Source organism: Neofelis nebulosa, chromosome 5 (genome assembly GCF_028018385.1).
Source record: "Neofelis nebulosa isolate mNeoNeb1 chromosome 5, mNeoNeb1.pri, whole genome shotgun sequence".
Classification (NCBI taxonomy): domain Eukaryota; kingdom Metazoa; phylum Chordata; class Mammalia; order Carnivora; family Felidae; genus Neofelis; species Neofelis nebulosa.
Genome location: NC_080786.1, coordinates 2440953 through 2458253, shown reverse-complemented (window position 1 = coordinate 2458253; position 17301 = coordinate 2440953). Strand labels below are relative to the sequence as shown.

Here is a 17301-nt window from a genome sequence, read left to right as displayed (position 1 = left end):
TGATTTTGTATCCTGCAACTTTGCTGAATTCATGTATCAGTTCTAGCAGACTTTTGGTGGAGTCTATCGGATTTTCCATGTATAATATCATGTCATCTGCAAAAAGCGAAAGCTTGACTTCATCTTTGCCAATTTGGATGCCTTTGATTTCCTTTTGTTGTCTGATTGCTGATGCTAGAACTTCCAGCACTATATTAAACAACAGCGGTGAGAGTGGGCATCCCTGTCGTGTTCCTGATCTCAGGGAAAAAGCTCTCAGTTTTTCCCCATTGAGGATGATGTTAGCTGTGGGCTTTTCATAAATGGCTTTTATGATCTTTAAGTATGTTCCTTCTATCCCGACTTTCTCAAGGGTTTTTATTAAGAAAGGGTGCTGGATTTTGTCAAAGGCCTTTTCTGCATCGATTGACAGGATCATATGGTTCTTCTCTTTTTTTTTGTTAATGTGATGTATCACGTTGATCGATATGCGAATGTTGAACCAGCCCTGCATCCCAGGAATGAATCCCACTTGATCATGGTGAATAATTCTTTTTATATGCTGTTGAATTCGATTTGCTAGTATCTTATTGAGAATTTTTGCATCCATATTCATCAGAGACATTGGCCTGTAGTTCTCTTTTTTTACTGGGTCTCTGTCTGGTTTAGGAATCAAAGTAATACTGGCTTCATAGAATGAGTCTGGAAGTTTTCCTTCCCTCTCTATTTCTTGGAATAGCTTGAGAAGGATAGGTATTATCTCTGCTTTAAACGTCTGGTAGAACTCCCCTGGGAAGCCATCTGGTCCTGGACTCTTATTTGTTGGGAGATTTTTGATAACCGATTCAATTTCTTCGCTGGTTATGGGTCTGTTCAAGCTTTCTATTTCCTCCTGATTGAGTTTTGGAAGAGTGTGGGTGTTTAGGAATTTGTCCATTTCTTCCAGGTTGTCCAATTTGTTGGCATATAATTTTTCATAGTATTCCCTGATAATTGTTTGTATCTCTGAGGGATTGGTTGTAATAATTCCATTTTCATTCATGATTTTATCTATTTGGGTCATCTCCCTTTTCTTTTTGAGAAGCCTGGCTAGAGGTTTGTCAATTTTGTTTATTTTTTCAAAAAACCAACTCTTGGTTTCGTTGATCTGCTCTACAGTTTTTTTAGATTCTATATTGTTTATTTCTGCTCTGATCTTTATTATTTCTCTTCTTCTGCTGGGTTTAGGCTGCCTTTGCTGTTCTGCTTCTATTTCCTTTAGATGTGCTGTTAGATTTTGTATTTGGGAGTTTTCTTGTTTCTTGAGATAGGCCTGGATTGCTATGTATTTTCCTCTCAGGACTGCCTTCGCTGCATCCCAAAGCGTTTGGATTGTTGTATTTTCATTTTCGTTTGTTTCCATATATTTTTTAATTTCTTCTCTAATTGCCTGATTGACCCACTCATTCGTTAGTAGGGTGTTCTTTAACCTCCATGCTTTTGGAGGTTTTCCAGACTTTTTCCTGTGGTTGATTTCAAGCTTCATAGCATTGTGGTCTGAAAGTATGCATGGTATAATTTCAATTCTTGTAAACTTATGAAGGGCTGTTTTGTGACCCAGTATATGATCTATCTTGGAGAATGTTCCATGTGCACTCGAGAAGAAAGTATATTCTGTTGCTTTGGGATGCAGAGTTCTAAATATATCTGTCAAGTCCATCTGATCCAATGTATCATTCAGGGCCCTTGTTTCTTTATTGACTGTGTGTCTAGATGATCTATCCATTTCTGTAAGTGGGGTGTTAAAGTCCCCTGCAATGACCACATTCTTATCAATAAGGTTGCTTTTGTTTATGAGTAATTGTTTTATATATCTGGGGGCTCCGGTATTCGGCGCATAGACATTTATAATTGTTAGCTCTTCCTGATGGATAGACCCTGTAATTATTATATAATGCCCTTCTTCATCTCTTGTTACAGCCTTTAATTTAAAGTCTAGTTTGTCTGATATAAGTATGGCTACTCCAGCTTTCTTTTGGCTTCCAGTAGCATGATAAATAGTTCTCCATCCCCTCACTCTCAATCTAAAGGTGTCCTCAGATCTAAAATGAGTCTCTTGTAGACACCAAATAGATGGGTCTTGTTTTTTTATCCATTCTGAATATGGCTCAGTCATTTGAACATCCGACTCTTGATTTGGGCTCAGGTCATGATCCCAGGGTCGTGGGTTAAGATTCTCTCTTTTCTCCCTCTGCTTCTCTACCCTGCTCCATGCTTTCTCTCTCTCTAAAATTAAAAAATAAAAATAAAATATATGTGCAGATTACGTGGTACTGTCCTGCCATTTGCTTTCTTCAGGGTTCAGTAGGGAATCTGCATATTTGGTATTTTTTCAGCTTCGTATTACAAGTGATTTCAAACATCCAAAAAAATGGAAAAAATGAGTATCCATATACCCACCACCTAGTTTAACAATTGTTACATTTTGCCGTAGTTGCTTCTTCTTTAGCTAAAATTCTTAATGTTGAATATTTCTTTTGTTTTTAAGTTTATATATGTTGATAGAGAGAGTGTGAGTTGGGGGGAGGGGCAGAGAGGAGAGAGAGAATCCTGAGCAGGCTCAGTGTTGAAAGCGAGAGCCGGATGCGGGGCTCCATCTCGTGACCTGAGCTGAAATCAAAAGTTGGACGCTCAACCACCTGGGCCACCCAGGCGCCCCAATATTGAATAGTTATAGATACTTCATCTCTAAATATTTCACCATGCACTTTTTATTTATTTATTTATTTATTTATTTTAACGTTTATTTATTTTTGAGACAGAGAGAGACAGAGCATGAACGGGGGAGGGTCAGAGCGAGAGGGAGACACAGAATCTGAAACAGGCTCCAGGCTCTGAGCCATCAGCACAGAGCCTGACGCGGGGCTCGAACTCACGGACCGCGAGATCATGACCTGAGCCGAAGTCGGACGCTTAACCGACTGAGCCACCCAGGCGCCCCATGCACTTTTTTTAAATAAGGCCTTTCACCTATATAACCGTTGTCATACTTTAGAAAATCACTATTTAAATATACTAAACTTCCCCAAAGTAAGCTGTACTTACCTGACAAAGTATCAGTTATAAGGTAATAATAAGTCAAAATGATGAAAAGTACAGCCCAGGGAAGAGAGTCAACAATACAGTGACCACACTTATTGTGGTGAGTGCCAAGTAATACAGAGTTGAATCAACATGTTGTACACCTGAAACTAATCAGTTAGAGGGGCGCCTGGGTGGCTCAGTCGGTTGAGCGTTCGACTTCGGCTCAGGTCATGATCACACGGTTTGTGGGTTCGAGCCCCGCATCGGGCTCTGTGCTGACTGCTTGCTCAGAGCCTGGAGCCTGCTTCAGATTCTGTCTCCTCTCTCTGGCCCTCCCCCACTCACGCTTTGTCTCACTCTGTTTCTCAAAAATAAATAAAATGTAAAAAAAAAAAAAAAAAATTAAAAAAAAAAATCAGTTAGAAAAACCAGCTGTGCTTTTCAAACTGAGATCCAGTCAAGATTCACACATTATATTTTTTAGGTCTCTTCAGTGTCTTCATTCCCAGTATCTCCCTTTTCGTTTTGTTTTGTCTTGTTTTGTTTTGTTGCATGACAGTGATTTTTTGAAGAGACGAAGTCAGTTGTCTTGTATAATACCCCACATTCCGGATTTGTCTGATTGTTTCTTCCTGGTATCCTTGTCCTTGGTCCTTGTCTTCTGTATTTTCTGTGAACTGAAAGTTACTTCTCAGGCTTGGTTAGATTTAGATTTACCATATTTGTATATTTTTAGGTGATTCTGTATACTTTATATAAAGTACATGATGTCAGTTTCAATTTGTCCACCATTAGTGATGCCAAGTTTGGTCAATTTGGTAAGGTAGTGATAGGAACATCTTTTTCCAATTATAATTAGAAGTAATCTAATGGATAATAATTTAGAATAATATAAACATCCACCATTGGTGATCAGTTGTATCATGGGGGGGCTGCAAGGTGGTACTTTTTCTAGTTCCATTACTGCTGACATTTATTTGCTGATATTCTGTAAAGAACAGCTCTCCTGTATTAATTAACTGGGGATGAACTATAATTTTTCCCAGAAAGGCATGTTAAATGTTAAAAACTTGAAAATTCATCCTTTGCATTTACTAGTTTTTAGGATAAGGAGTTGATGTAATAGTGACCTACATTTCATGCTTTTAAGTGTTGTTAATGTTTAGGAATTTAGAGTAATATATTGGTCTTAGGATTCCAGTTTTTTTTTTTTTAATTACTTTATTTTGAGAGAGAAAGAGTGCAAGCAGGGGAGGGGCAGAGAGAAACAGAATCCCAAGCAGACTCTGTGCTGTCAGCACAGAGCCCAATGTGGGGCTTGATCTCACAAACCGTGAGATCGTGACCTGAGCCAAAACCAAGAGTCGGATGCTTAACCAACTGAGCCAACCAGGTGCTTCTCCAATTTTAAATGTATGGTTGAGTGAATAGTTGATTTATACTTGTGAACTTTCATTGAAATTTTAACTATGTTATTGCATGGACGTTAAAGAATACCTGAGTCACTATTTTCATAAGTTTAATTTTTAGATTTAAGTTCTCAGAAAATTATCTTTTTAAGTCAACTGTACTTAAAATTGAATGTATGAAATATTTTTAAATTTTTTTTTTTCAACGTTTTTTATTTATTTTTGGGACAGAGAGAGACATAGCATGAACGGGGGAGGGGCAGAGAGAGAGGGAGACACAGAACCGGAAACAGGCTCCAGGCTCCGAGCCATCAGCCCAGAGCCTGACGCGGGGCTCGAACTCACGGACCGCGAGATCGTGACCTGGCTGAAGTCGGATGCTTAACCGACTGCGCCACCCAGGCGCCCCGAATGTATGAAATATTTAAGGTAGTTAAAATTTTATGTCTGAAGAGTGTTTAACGTTGTAAAGGCGATCAAACATTCATCACATCCCTTTAAAATTAGAACTCCAAATAGAACGTCTAAGGGACTCCTGGCTGGCTCACTCAGAGGAGCATGAGACTCTTGATCTCCGATCGTGACTTTGAGCCCCACGTTGGGTAGAGAGATGACTTAAAAATAAAATTTTTTTTTCTTTAATTTTTAAAAAAATTTTGTTTTTACATTTATTCATTTTTGAGAGAGAGACAGAATACAAGCGGAGGAGGGGCAGAGAGAGAGGGAGACACAGAATCCGAAGCAGGCTCCAGGCTCTGAGCTGTTAACACAGAGCCGGACGTGGGGCTTGAACCCACAAACCGCGAGATCATGACCTGAGCCAAAGTCGGACAGCTAAACCGACTGAGCCACCCAGGCGCCCCTAAAAATAAAATCTTAAGGGCACCTGGGTGGTTTAGTCAGTTAAACGTCCAAGTCTTGATTTCAGCTCAGGTCATGATCTCACAGTTTCATGAGTTTGAGCCCCATGTCAGGCTCTGTGCTGGCCCTGCAGAGTAGGCTTGGGATTCTCTCTGTGCCCCTCCCCTGCTCGCGCACGCGCTTTCGCTCTCTTTCAAAATAAATAAACTTTAAAATATTATAAAAAATAAAATCTTAAAAAGAAAAGTCTAAGTTGAATATAAAAGTTTGAGGAAAATCTACATTTTCTGAATTTGTAACATTAATAAATCAAGTATTAATATTTAAAAAACAGTCTCTTTTCTGTATATAAAAACTACTCTCAAAAATAAGCAAATAAAGGGGTACCTGGGTGGCTCAGTGGTTGAGCGTCTGACTTCGGCTCAGGTCAGGATCTCTGGTTTGTGAGTTCGATCCCCACGTCAGGCTCTGTGCTGACAGCTCAGAACCTGGAGCCTGTTTCCGAGTCCGTGTCTCCCTCTTTCTCTCTGCCCCTCCCCTACTCATACTCTGTCTCTCTCTCAAAAATAAATGAAGATTAAAAAAAAAAAAAAACAAGCAAATAAATAAATACTAGTCTCAGATATGAAAATAAAAACATACTCCTCTGCAGGGGCATCTGGCTGGCTCATTCAGTGGAGTATACAGCTCTTGATCTTGGGGTTGTGAGTTCGAATCCCAGGTTGGGTGCAGAGATTACTTAAAAAATAAATCTTGGGGGGCGCCTGGATGGCGCAGTCGGTTAAGCATCCGACTTCAGCCAGGTCACGATCTCGCGGTCCGTGAGTTCGAGCCCCGCGTCAGGCTCTGGGCTGATGGCTCGGAGCCTGGAGCCTGTTTCCGATTCTGTGTCTCCCTCTCTCTCTGCCCCTCCCCCGTTCATGCTCTGTCTCTCTCTGTCCCAAAAATAAATAAAAAACGTTGAAAAAAAAATTAAAAAAAAAAAAATAATAAATAAATCTTGGGGCGCCTGGGTGGCTCAGTCGCTTGAGCATCGGACTTCGGCTCAGGTCATGATCTTACAGTTTGTGAGTTTGAGCCCTGCTTCAGGCTTTGTGCTGACGGCTCAGAGCCTGGAGTCTGCTTTGGATTCTGTGTCTCCCTCTCTCTCTGCCCCTCCCCCCATTCACGATCTGTCTCTCTCTCTCTCTCTCTCAAAAATAATAAACATTAGGGGCACTTGGGTGGCTCAGTCGGTTGAGCGTCCGACTTCGGCTCAGGTCATGATCTCGAGGTTCGTGAGTTCACGCCCCGCGTCGGGCTCTGTGCTGGCAGCTCAGAGCCTGGAGCCTGTTTCGGATTCTGTGTCTCCCTCTCTTCTCTGACCCTCCCCCATTCATGCTCTGTCTCTGTCTGTCTCAAAAATAAATACACGTTAAAAAAATAAATAATAAACATTAAAAAACATTAAAAATAAAAGCCAAGATACTCAGCAGTGGTAGAGATCTGCTTTGTCTGTCTTCCCCAAAGCATGTTGTTACTGATCGTTGATATTCTCTTCCTTTATTTCTGAAGTGCTGGACAGAGTGCTCAAGTCTGAGGCAGTGCTGGTCACATAGTGTTTCTCTGAGCTGTATACTAATCAGCTGTTATATGTAGGGTTTTGATAAATCAGAGACGCTTGTCCAAGTGATAGGAAACCACATAGGGTGTGTGAACTTTATGGTGACCTTGGCAGACGTGAATTATTTTTCTTTCGGATGGCGTCCTTCTTTTTTAAAACTTGCCTTCACAAAGGAATCAGCACTATTTTGTGAGTGTACCAGTGGGTTTCCTTAGGCCTTAACATTATTTTTTCCTTAGGAAAAAATGTCCTTTCTTGAAAATCATTGAGCTATATTTTGAAAAGGTAGCTTGTGTGGAAGAACCTCCTGCAGTCAGATGGGAGTTGTTAACATTCTGTATTGGAATGTATCTGTGCGTTCAGTTAACTGACTTTCCAGTTTTGAAAAAGCAGTGTGTTTCTTTTCGACTTAGTTCAGACCTAAAGGCAATTGTTTGGTTCAAAATGAAGCCCGTTGGCTTAAAGGGTGTCCGGGTTTGTGTGCCTAAGAGCCCTGTACGCCTAGAAGCTCAGCCATGTTCGTTGGGCCAGAGTAGAAGGAAAGTCAGGTTTAAGGATGAAGGGCCATTTTCTCTTACGATCGGCAACGGAGACTACTTTTGGACAAATAAAGACATATTGTGGAATTATGTGCAGACTCTTTCTGGTAAGAACTCCGCAGTCACAAATAAATAATCTAGGTTTTAAAAACCTGACTACAAAAATAACACCCATGCCTTATAGGAAACTTGAAAAGTAGAGAAAGATAACAAGGAAAACAAAAATAGTAATCCCATTGGAGTGTTTTTGTTTCACAGTTATATCTTGAAGTTAAAATGCAGATAAAATAATGGTTAACTGGTAAAAGGCTATTTCTTGAGCTCTGTTCTCCAAAACGTCTGTAGAAATGGGAATTTCAGACTCTCTTGTAAGCCTTAGAGTCTAGTTTATTTATCTTAAAGCTGGCTTCTCTTTCTCAGGAAGATTATAGGAGACTTTTATAGTTCCTAGAGGGTAATGATGCAGAGTAGAAGCCTAAACTCTTCAGTGCGTTGGTGACTTGTTGGGTATTTCCCCTTGCTTTGCAGTATTCATAAATCACTTTTTGACAGTTGGGCCTCTCAAAGAATGTAACCTAGAGGGATGCCTGGGTGGCTCAGTCGGTTAAGCATCCGACTCTTGATTTCAGCTCAGTTCGTGATCTCAGGGTTCGTGGGATCGAGCCCCTCGACTGGCTCAGTGTGGAGGACCAAACCTGCTTGGGATTCTCTCCCTCTACCCTTCTCCAGCTTGTGTGCTCTCTCAGTCTCTCTCAGAATGAATGAATAAACTTAAAAAAAACTAAGAAAGTAACCTAGAGACGGTGTAGCTTATTTTTATGATTTTTTTTATTTCTTAAAGTTCATTTATTTATTTTGAGAGAGAAGACGTGCATGTGTGAGCGGCGGAGGGGCAGAGAGAGCGGGAGAGAGAGAATCCCAAGCAGGCTTAGCGCTGCCAGCATAGAGCCCGGTGCGGGGCTCCATCTCAGCTGTCCCCTGAGCTCAGTGTCAGACGCTTAGCTGACTGAGTCACCCAGGTGCCCCGAGAGCATACATTTTAGAAGAAGCTGCAGGGAGAACTCGATGGCAAACTAAGAAATTTTGACATTTGGTCTAAATTTAATGCACTTCCTTGGGAGGGAAGATAAATGTTTTAAATTAAACACTCTGGTTTTCCTAAACGTTTTTAAAGTTTTGTATTCATTGTTAAAATTTTATGACAGATACATATGCGGTATAGTGTTCTGCTTTAATCTAAACTCATTCTTTCTGGAGCTTTGAAATCCTGGGTCCCATTTTTACACAGTTAAAAGTAATGGCTCCTTACTGTTCTTGTGCACCTGAAAATTTTGCAAAACAGATGTATTGTGTAAACAGTTGGGTTAACAATAACTCATTGTTGGGGCGCCTGGGTGGCGCAGTCGGTTAAGCGTCCGACTTCAGCCAGGTCACGATCTCGCGGTCTGTGAGTTCGAGCCCCGCGTCAGGCTCTGGGCTGATGGCTCGGAGCCTGGAGCCTGTTTCCAATTCTGTGTGTCTCCCTCTCTCTCTGCCCCTTCCCCGTTCATGCTTTGTCTCTCTCTCTGTCCCAAAAATAAATAAAAAACGTTGAAAAAAAAATTAAAAAAAAAACAAACAATAACTCATTGTTATTGGCTTTCTAAAGAAAAAACTGTTTAATGATGTCCTTTTAAACTTTTCTCCAATAAACTGTTAGCTTTCCTCCCCCCTATAAGGACTCAATTCTTATTTATCTGTATGCTGAAGTAGAAGTGAAATGTTAATTTATCTGCTAACTTTTTTTCCTGTTTCATTTTATATAATTTTTTAAGTTTTATGTAAGTAGTCTCAACACCCATTGTCGGACCCAGACTCACGGCGCTGAGATCCAGAGCTGCGTGCTGTTCCTACTGAGCAAGCCAGGCGCCCTTTGTCTGCTATCTGTATCAGAAGTAACACTTCTGAAAGACCCAGATACCAGAATACTTTTTTTTTTTTTTTTGTAGGGCAGATCTAAGTCTTAGATAAGTTCACTTAGCACAGGTTATGTTTTGTTGTTGATGTTAAGTGGCGATTCTCAAGAGTGTGCAGTCTACCGGGGATTTGACGGTGATCTAAGGGCTGTTCCATAATCAAGTCATGCTAAAGCTGTTTTCACTGTTAATTGTAGTTTCTGTTTTTGAAACTGCCAGAATTGTTGGTTGTTTTGCCAGAAGGAAGGCGAGAGAGCCAGTACTTACTTAGCATCTGTAAGCAGAGAGTTAGGTGGCCAAGGGGAGGCCGACCGAAGATGTGACTGATTCCAAGGTTTGTACAGTTTTCGTTGCACTGTGTTGCCCTCTTGAGAGAGAGCAGTTGGCAATCTTTACTGACGGCCAGGATGTACCAGGCCAGGGCTCCCAGAGTCAGCTCTGTGCAGGACTGGTTCTTTGGAACGCTCCTGGAATATAGGTTTTTTAGATAGTTTCAAAAATGCCCACATTGTGTTTGCTTCGGCAGCACATATACTAAAACAGGAACAGTGCAGAGATTAGCACCACCCCCGTGCAGGAGGACATGCAAATTCACGAAGCATCTTGTATTTCTGTACTGTGTTTGGAATGTTAAAAAAAAAACGCCCACATCATGAATGTGCATAGTTTAATGACTCCTTACACAGCCAGAAAGAAGCCCCTCCTGAGAGCTTGCTTTGAAGATTAAATGAGTTACCCTATTTGAGGTGCTTACATGCCTAACACCTTGTGAGCCCTCAGAGCGTCTTAGCTTTATTGTTACGATTACGGAGACGTCGCAGGTGGTATAGAATGGAGGCGCAAATAGTATCTCAAGCTAGAACTTGGTTTAGCAGGGGCCGGAAGGAGTGGTGGTTGTTTCAAAGCCGCACGCAGTTTACATTTGGAGCCCTGTTTCCTCAGGACTTCCCATACCTGACTTCTGAGTTAGGTCCGACCTCACTTGCCATCTCTGTGCCCTCTCACAGCCCTTGTTACTGCCATGGCATTAGTCACACCCGGAATCACGGATTTGGATCTTATCTCCGCAAGGAACCTCTGAGTTTCACGAGTGCGGGAGCCCTGTCTGTGTGGTTCATGTGTCGATCCCTTGCACTTAGAATGATGCTTGACCCTTATGGTCTCTCAGCTATTTATTAATTGGATGTATGGCCTGAATTTATTATATTCAAGCCATACTGTCACAGTTTTTTTTAAAAAAAAAAAAAGACCCTCGGGCGAGTGTTGTGCGTTTCTTCACGGTCAAGGTTAAGGAATGAACAATGTCTTCTGGGAAGCTTGCGGTGATGGCGAGGGTAGTGTTTGTAGGAATGATTGAGTAGTAAATCTGGGGGACAAGATGATCGGCCCTACCTCCCCACTTGGAGATTTGTCTTCCATTGCTACTTGAGTTGGATCGTGTTGCTTTGTGAACAAACGTATCCACTGCTTTATAGAAGCTTGTTTGGGGTTACTGAATTTCTGAGTTGGAGGGCACCCTAAAAGCCATCTAAGACAGATGCTCTTTAGTAACTAGGAAAACCGATATTTGCCCCAGTTCCACTTGTGTATCAACTGTGTAATTTCAGAAGTGGCACGAGAGTTCTGGTCTTCTTCCTTCAGTTCCAGGTATTGGCTCTACCGCCCCGTGCTCCCGGGTCCCATCTGTGTGTTGGAACAATCAAGTCTGCACCACCCTGCCACACAGGGGGCCTACTCTGCCGGATACAGGATACATTCTCACCGCTTCACGTGTATTCTCGGTGAAGCCTCCCGATAACTCCGAAAAGGGCTTTCTTAGCTCCGTTTTTTACCTCGGTTCAAGCTGTGGAGGTCTTTAGATTCCAGGCTGGAGCAACAATTCTATCTGAAAAAAACTCTTGTGTAAATAAATTCAAATATTGTGAGACTTTGATAGTCTAAAGAATTTTTTATTCTGAGTCATCAACAGTGGCATCACCCTCACGTACCTGTGTTTGCAGCCCATGCGTCCTATTTATGCAGTGGTCCTATTACTTTCCGTTGGTATTCCGTTAATGGTGCATGGCGCTTTTGTTGGTGAGTAAAACTAAAAAAGCCAGAATATTCTTTGGGAGATGATTGAAACATAAAAGTCACCTTTTTATTTTTATTTTTTTTTATTTTTTTAATTTTTTTTCAACGTTTTTTATTTATTTTTGGGACAGAGAGAGACAGAGCATGAACGGGGGAGGGGCAGAGAGAGAGGGAGACACAGAATCGGAAACAGGCTCCAGGCTCCGAGCCGTCAGCCCAGAGCCTGACGCGGGGCTCGAACTCACGGACCGCGAGATCGTGACCTGGCTGAAGTCGGACGCTTAACCGACTGCGCCACCCAGGCGCCCCTAAAAGTCACCTTTTTAAAACAAAAGGCAGATTTTTTAAAATTAAAATGTTGGGGCACGTGGGTGGCTCAGTTGCTTAAGTGTCCGACTCTTGACTTCCACTCAGGTTGTGATCTCATGGTTGTGAGATTGGAGCCCTCGTCAGGCTCTGCTCTGGGGTGTGGGCCCTGCTTAAGATTTTCCCTCCCTCCCTCTGCCCACCCCCCACCCCATTCTCTCAGGCTCTGCTCTGGGGTGTGGCCCCTGCTTAAGATTCTCCCTCCCTCCCTCTGCCCACCCCCCACCCCATTCTCTCAGGCTCTGCTCTGGGGTGTGGGCCCTGCTTAAGATTCTCCCTCCCTCCCTCTGCCCACCCCCCACCCCATTCTCTCAGGCTCTGCTCTGGGGTGTGGCCCCTGCTTACGATTCTCCCTCCCTCCCTTTGCCCCCCGCCATTCTCTGTCTCTTAAGAAAATTAATGTTAAAAATGATATTTATTATCCCATATATAATATTCTTGCCATAAATGTTAGACTAAATGCATGAGCAAACAATCAGATAAACCCAGAATATGGAACATTCTACAAGGTAACTATCTTAGCCTCTTTATTTTTTTTTTTTAAGTTTCTTTCTTTCTTTCTCTATTTTGAGACAGCACATGAGCAGGGGGAGGGGCAGAGAGAGAAGGAGAGAGAGAATCCCACGCGGGCTCCGTGCTGTCAGCTTGGCTTCATCTTACTAACCATGAGATCATGGCCTGAGCCAAAACCAAGAGCTGGAGGCTTAAGCGGCTGAGCCACGCAGGTGCCCCAGCTTAGACTTTAAAACAAGTGGTGACTTGAGGAGCAGCAGCAGGTCAGGAAGTACTCTGGAGTAAGAGAAACAAAAGCTATTGAAGGGAAATATGTGAGCCTTGATTGACACCTGGATTGGGAGGGAAAAATACAGTGATAAGATATTTCTTAGAACAATCAGGGAAATTGTTTGTTAGATGATATTATTGATTTATTGTTACTTTTCTTAGTGTGACCATTTTAGTAGGTTATGTAGGAGAACGTCCTTTTTTTAAAAAAAAAATTTTTAATGTTATTTTGAGAGAGAGTGTGTGTGTGAGTGGGGAAGGGGCAGAGAGAGAGGGAGACAGAACTGAAGGAGGCTCCAGACTCTGAGCACAGAGCCCAAGGCGGTGGTCTAACCCAGGAACTGTGAGGTCATGACCTGAGCCAAAGTCAGACACTTACCCGATTGAGGCACCCAGGTACCCTGGTGTTTTTTGTTTGTTTGTTTGTTAGTTTTTTAAATCAAAAGAAAGTTTTCTAAGTGGGAAAATTTTCAAATAGTAAAAGACCGTTTCTAAAGACTGATCTTTATCTTTTTTTTCTTTTAATTTTTTTTTTTTTTTAGCGTTTATTTATTTTTGAGACAGAGAGAGACAGAGCATGAACGGGGCAGGGTCAGAGAGAGAGGAAGACACAGAATCTGAAACAGGCCCCAGGCTCTGAGCAGTCAGCACAGAGCCCGACGCGGGGCTCGAACTCACGCGAGATCATGACCTGAGCTGAAGTCGGCCGCTTAACCGACTGAGCCACCCAGGCGCCCCTCTTTCCTTTAAAAAATTTCAAAAGCTCAGGTTTGTTTCTTACTGTGGAATGGCTATGTTTTATGTTTTATGGCTACTGCTATGTAACTTTACAGAGGCAACTCTGTTGTCTCCAGAGTGTGATTTCATGGTTTAGCTTCTTGTTACTTCTCTGACATCAAGGCCCCAAATCCTAAGGAAAAGCATGATTTCTGCCAGTCCCTCTCCCCAAAATCATCTGCCACAATATATAGATAAGACTTAGTCGAGACAAATCCCTGGTGAACAAGAAGAGCTGAGACCATGTGACTGCATCATGCAAAGTTGGGATCGATGATGCTTTCGTTAAAAAGTATTTTTTTGGGGCGCCTGGGTGGCTCAGTCGGTTAAGCGTCCAACTTCAGCTCAGGTCACGATCTCGCGGTCCGTGAGTTCGAGCCCCGCGTCGGGCTCTGGGCTGCTGATGGCCCGGAGCCTGGAGCCTGCTTCCGATTCTGTGTCTCCCTCTCTCTCTGACCCTCCCCCGTTCATGCTCTGCCTCTCTCTGTCTCAAAAATAAATAAACGTTAAAAAAGTATTTTTTTGAAGCATTTGTCAGAGCAGTTAAGAGTAGTGAACTGGAGTAGTTTTAGACTTGATTTAGCAGAGATTTTTACGCTTATTTTGAAATTCTGTTTTCAAATAAAAAATTAATTTTGAAAATACAAAATTGTGGGGCAGGAATCATTAATCTTAGAATGTATATGGATACTTGGGGCACCTGGGTGGTTCAGTGGGTTGAACGTCCAACTCTTGACTTCAACTCAAGTCATGATCCCAGGGTCATGGGATCAAGCCCCCTGCTGGGCTCAGTGCCCAGTGTGGATCCTGCTTGGGATTCTCTCTTCCTCTCTGACCTCCTTTCCCACTTGCATTCTCTATCAAAAATTAGGGGTGCCTGGGTGGCTCAGTTGGTTGAGTGTCCAACTTCTGCTCAGGTCGGGATCTCATGGTTCATGGGTTCGAGTCCTGCATCGGCTTGCTGCTGTCCGTGCAGAGCCACTTCGGATCCTCTGTCCTCCTCTCTCTTTGCTCCTCCTCCCCCAAATAAACATTAAAAAATAAATTAATTAAATTAAAATTTAATAAAATAAACTTCTGGGGAAAAAGATTGTATATAGATATTTAACCATGTTAAGGAAGCTTTAAGAAAAAATTTCTTTTTAATGTTTATTTATTTTTGAGAGACAGCACAACCAGGGAAGAGGCAGAGAGAGACAGAGACACAGAATCTGAAGCAGGCTCCAGGCTCTGAGCGGTCAGCACAGAGCCCAATGCCGGACTCAAACTCATGGACCACGAGATCATGACCTGAGCTGAAGTCGGACGCTTAACCTACTGAGCCACACAGTCCCCCGCCAAGGAAGCTTTTTAAATGTGTTAATGTTGGCTTTTGGATTTCTAAGCCTATGAAAGCATTCTTGGCCTGGAAATTAACTATGAGTTCTTAGCAATGTAGTTTTCTAATTGTTAAATGTTATTATATTCCAGCTGGATTATAACCTTTTTGAAGGTATTGTGTATGCATTTATAATCTTCTTGTGTCTCCAGAGCCTGGCATAGTTTCTTGAATATGTGGGACTTTGGTATAGATTGCTGGGGAGCAGATCTACTATGTTTTGAGTGAACGCAACATTCTCAGTCCTGATGGACAGAGCTGTGATTCTTCCATACGTGGTGGTGGGTTTTCATTGTGCCAGACCATGGCTAAGGGAAAGGTTTCTTTAAGTTTCTGGAGGAGTGACTTCCAACTCCTTATAACACTAATAAGTCATGGTAATTGAGAGCGCCCTAACTATAGCAACTTCATTAGAAAGAAGACAGGAAGAAAACCAGGGGCACACTCACTGTACAACTTTATTTCTAAAGAACTGCAAAACTTGTGTGCTTGCAGATCAGGGAGCAGAGAAACATGAAGGGACAAGTCAGTCCTCTGGGATCACCGATCAAGAGAAGGAGTTGTCCACCAGTGCTTTCCAGGCTTTCACAGTAAGCAGTGGTTTCTCTCGATTTCCGTTTTTAGGCTCTGTCGAGTATGAATCTTTTCACAATGAATTTTTAAGTTTATAACTTTTGTTCTGTAATAACTCAAGAATTAAGTTTAGAGAGTAGGTTTTATTTAAATTTTTTAAAAACTGGGAGTCTAAATATGGTAAAAGGAATGGGAGTAATTTGAGCCATTCCCAAGGTTTTGTGTTTCATAAACGTGTTGACTCTTACAGTGTTATTTTTTTTTCAGTCTTTTAAACTTAGATTTGTAATTATATGGGTCAGTCTTTTCAGTTCACTTCTTTGTTCAGTTCTCTTTCTTGAATGTTCTTTAAAATGGAACCCCAGTCAAAGTCAAAACTTTAACTTTTCTGATGTTAAAACGATATGAAAGAAAACCTTATTTGACTATTAGGTTACATACATGTAAGCAGAAGAATTTGATACTTGGGTATTCAGAGCATGTTTATTAGAAATTAAATCATATTACCTTTCTTGGGCTAGCCTCAGCTGTTATACCATGCTAGCAACATATACCTATATACGTGTGTGTGTGTGTGTGAGAGAGAGAGAGACAGAGAGAGAGAGAGAGAGATGTGGTTTTATACATGTACATAGGTATATGATACACTTACGTGTCTATGTATGTCTTATACACATAGTGGTGTTAGAGTGTGAGTCTTGAGAAATAAACATCTATAATTTCTAGCTTTATTGAGATATAATTGACATATCCCAGTTTCTTAATTGACATGAATATTGTTTCATTCAGTGACTTTAGTATATTTGGGGAATTAGATCTGTCTTTTTAAAGAGTTTTCCAAATAGAGACGAATGAAACGTATTTGGAAATGAATGTCTTAGTTTTAAAGGTAATAGGTAATTTTGTCTGTGTGCGTGTTTTTTTGTTGGTTTGTTTTAGGCTGGAAATTATGATGCCTGTCTGCAACACCTTGCCTGCCTACAAGAAGTGAACAAAGATGATTATAAAATAATTTTGAATACAGCAGTGGCTGAGTTTTTTAAAAGTAACCAAATGACAACAGACAGTTTGAGACAGACACTTAACCAACTGAAGAATCAGGTGATACACAAATGAATTTAGCTATAAAAATGTTGTGATATTCTCTGAATTGTGAAGTAAAAATACTTAAGGAAAATTCATATGACTTGTCGGTTATTGGTAGCACAACTTCTAACGTGTCTAAAACAATGTGCATTAATTTTATTTGTATAAAATTATTATTCCAGGAAATGAAACATATGCTGTGTAATTTTATTTTCTAACTTGAACAGAATAGACTAATCTACCAAATTTGAATGAGCTTTGGAACTTGGAAGGAAAATTAAAGTGGAAATCTATGAAGAAACTTAGCTGCTGAGATGATCTTTCTTGGGACTGCAAAGATCTGATTATAATCATGTGAGATTGTTTTAGCATTTTGGATCAGGAGATGATTCGTTGATTAAATAGAAGACATTCTGATTTATATATGGCTTGGTGCTTGCCTTGGTCATCGGTCATAACGGCAACATCTCTCACATCACAGGGCTAGAGCTTTGCTAGTTAAGAGGGCTAGCGAAGATGACAATCATGGTAGGGTCGGGTGGCAGACGTTTGTTGCCCACTGTGTCACGGGGCCTGCTGAGAACTGTGCATGCAGCACCTCCCTCTTTCCAGCAGTCCTATAAAGCAGCCACTGTGATGCTTCTCATTTTACAGATGCGAAAGCTGAGGTACAGATAGCCGGTGTAAATCGTCCGAAGACGCAGAGCTCTTAAACGAAAACAGCTCCGTGAACCCAGTCTTCTTTGACTCGAGGGCCTGTGCCTCTGAACCGCTTCAAGGTCTTGAGACCTTGCTGAGCCCCTGTCCTGTGTTCCTGGGTACCATTATACAGTAGAGTATCACCCTAAAACGTGAC

At 41.6% G+C, this 17301-nt stretch overlaps 1 protein-coding gene and 1 non-coding gene across 8 annotated transcripts in view; both read left to right on the top strand.

Moving 5' to 3' along the window:
- The window catches only part of CNOT10 (CCR4-NOT transcription complex subunit 10), a 77403-nt gene that overhangs the window by 6622 nt on the left and 53480 nt on the right, over nucleotides 1–17301 (top strand). For 3 of the 7 annotated variants that reach the window (XM_058729296.1, XM_058729291.1, XM_058729295.1), the window contains exons 1-3: nucleotides 7310–7561; nucleotides 15282–15376; nucleotides 16299–16460. In XM_058729296.1, coding sequence (XP_058585279.1) covers nucleotides 7360–7561; nucleotides 15282–15376; nucleotides 16299–16460 — 459 coding nt within the window. In that variant the 5' untranslated portion in view covers nucleotides 7310–7359. Of the gene's footprint in view, nucleotides 1–7309; nucleotides 7562–15281; nucleotides 15377–16298; nucleotides 16461–17301 lie in introns of those variants that run through there. The other 4 variants (XM_058729294.1, XM_058729290.1, XM_058729293.1 and 1 more) reach the window with 3 other exon arrangements.
- LOC131513297 (U6 spliceosomal RNA) lies at nucleotides 9920–10022 on the top strand. The gene has a single exon (XR_009262517.1). It is a non-coding gene; the product is annotated as a U6 spliceosomal RNA (small nuclear RNA).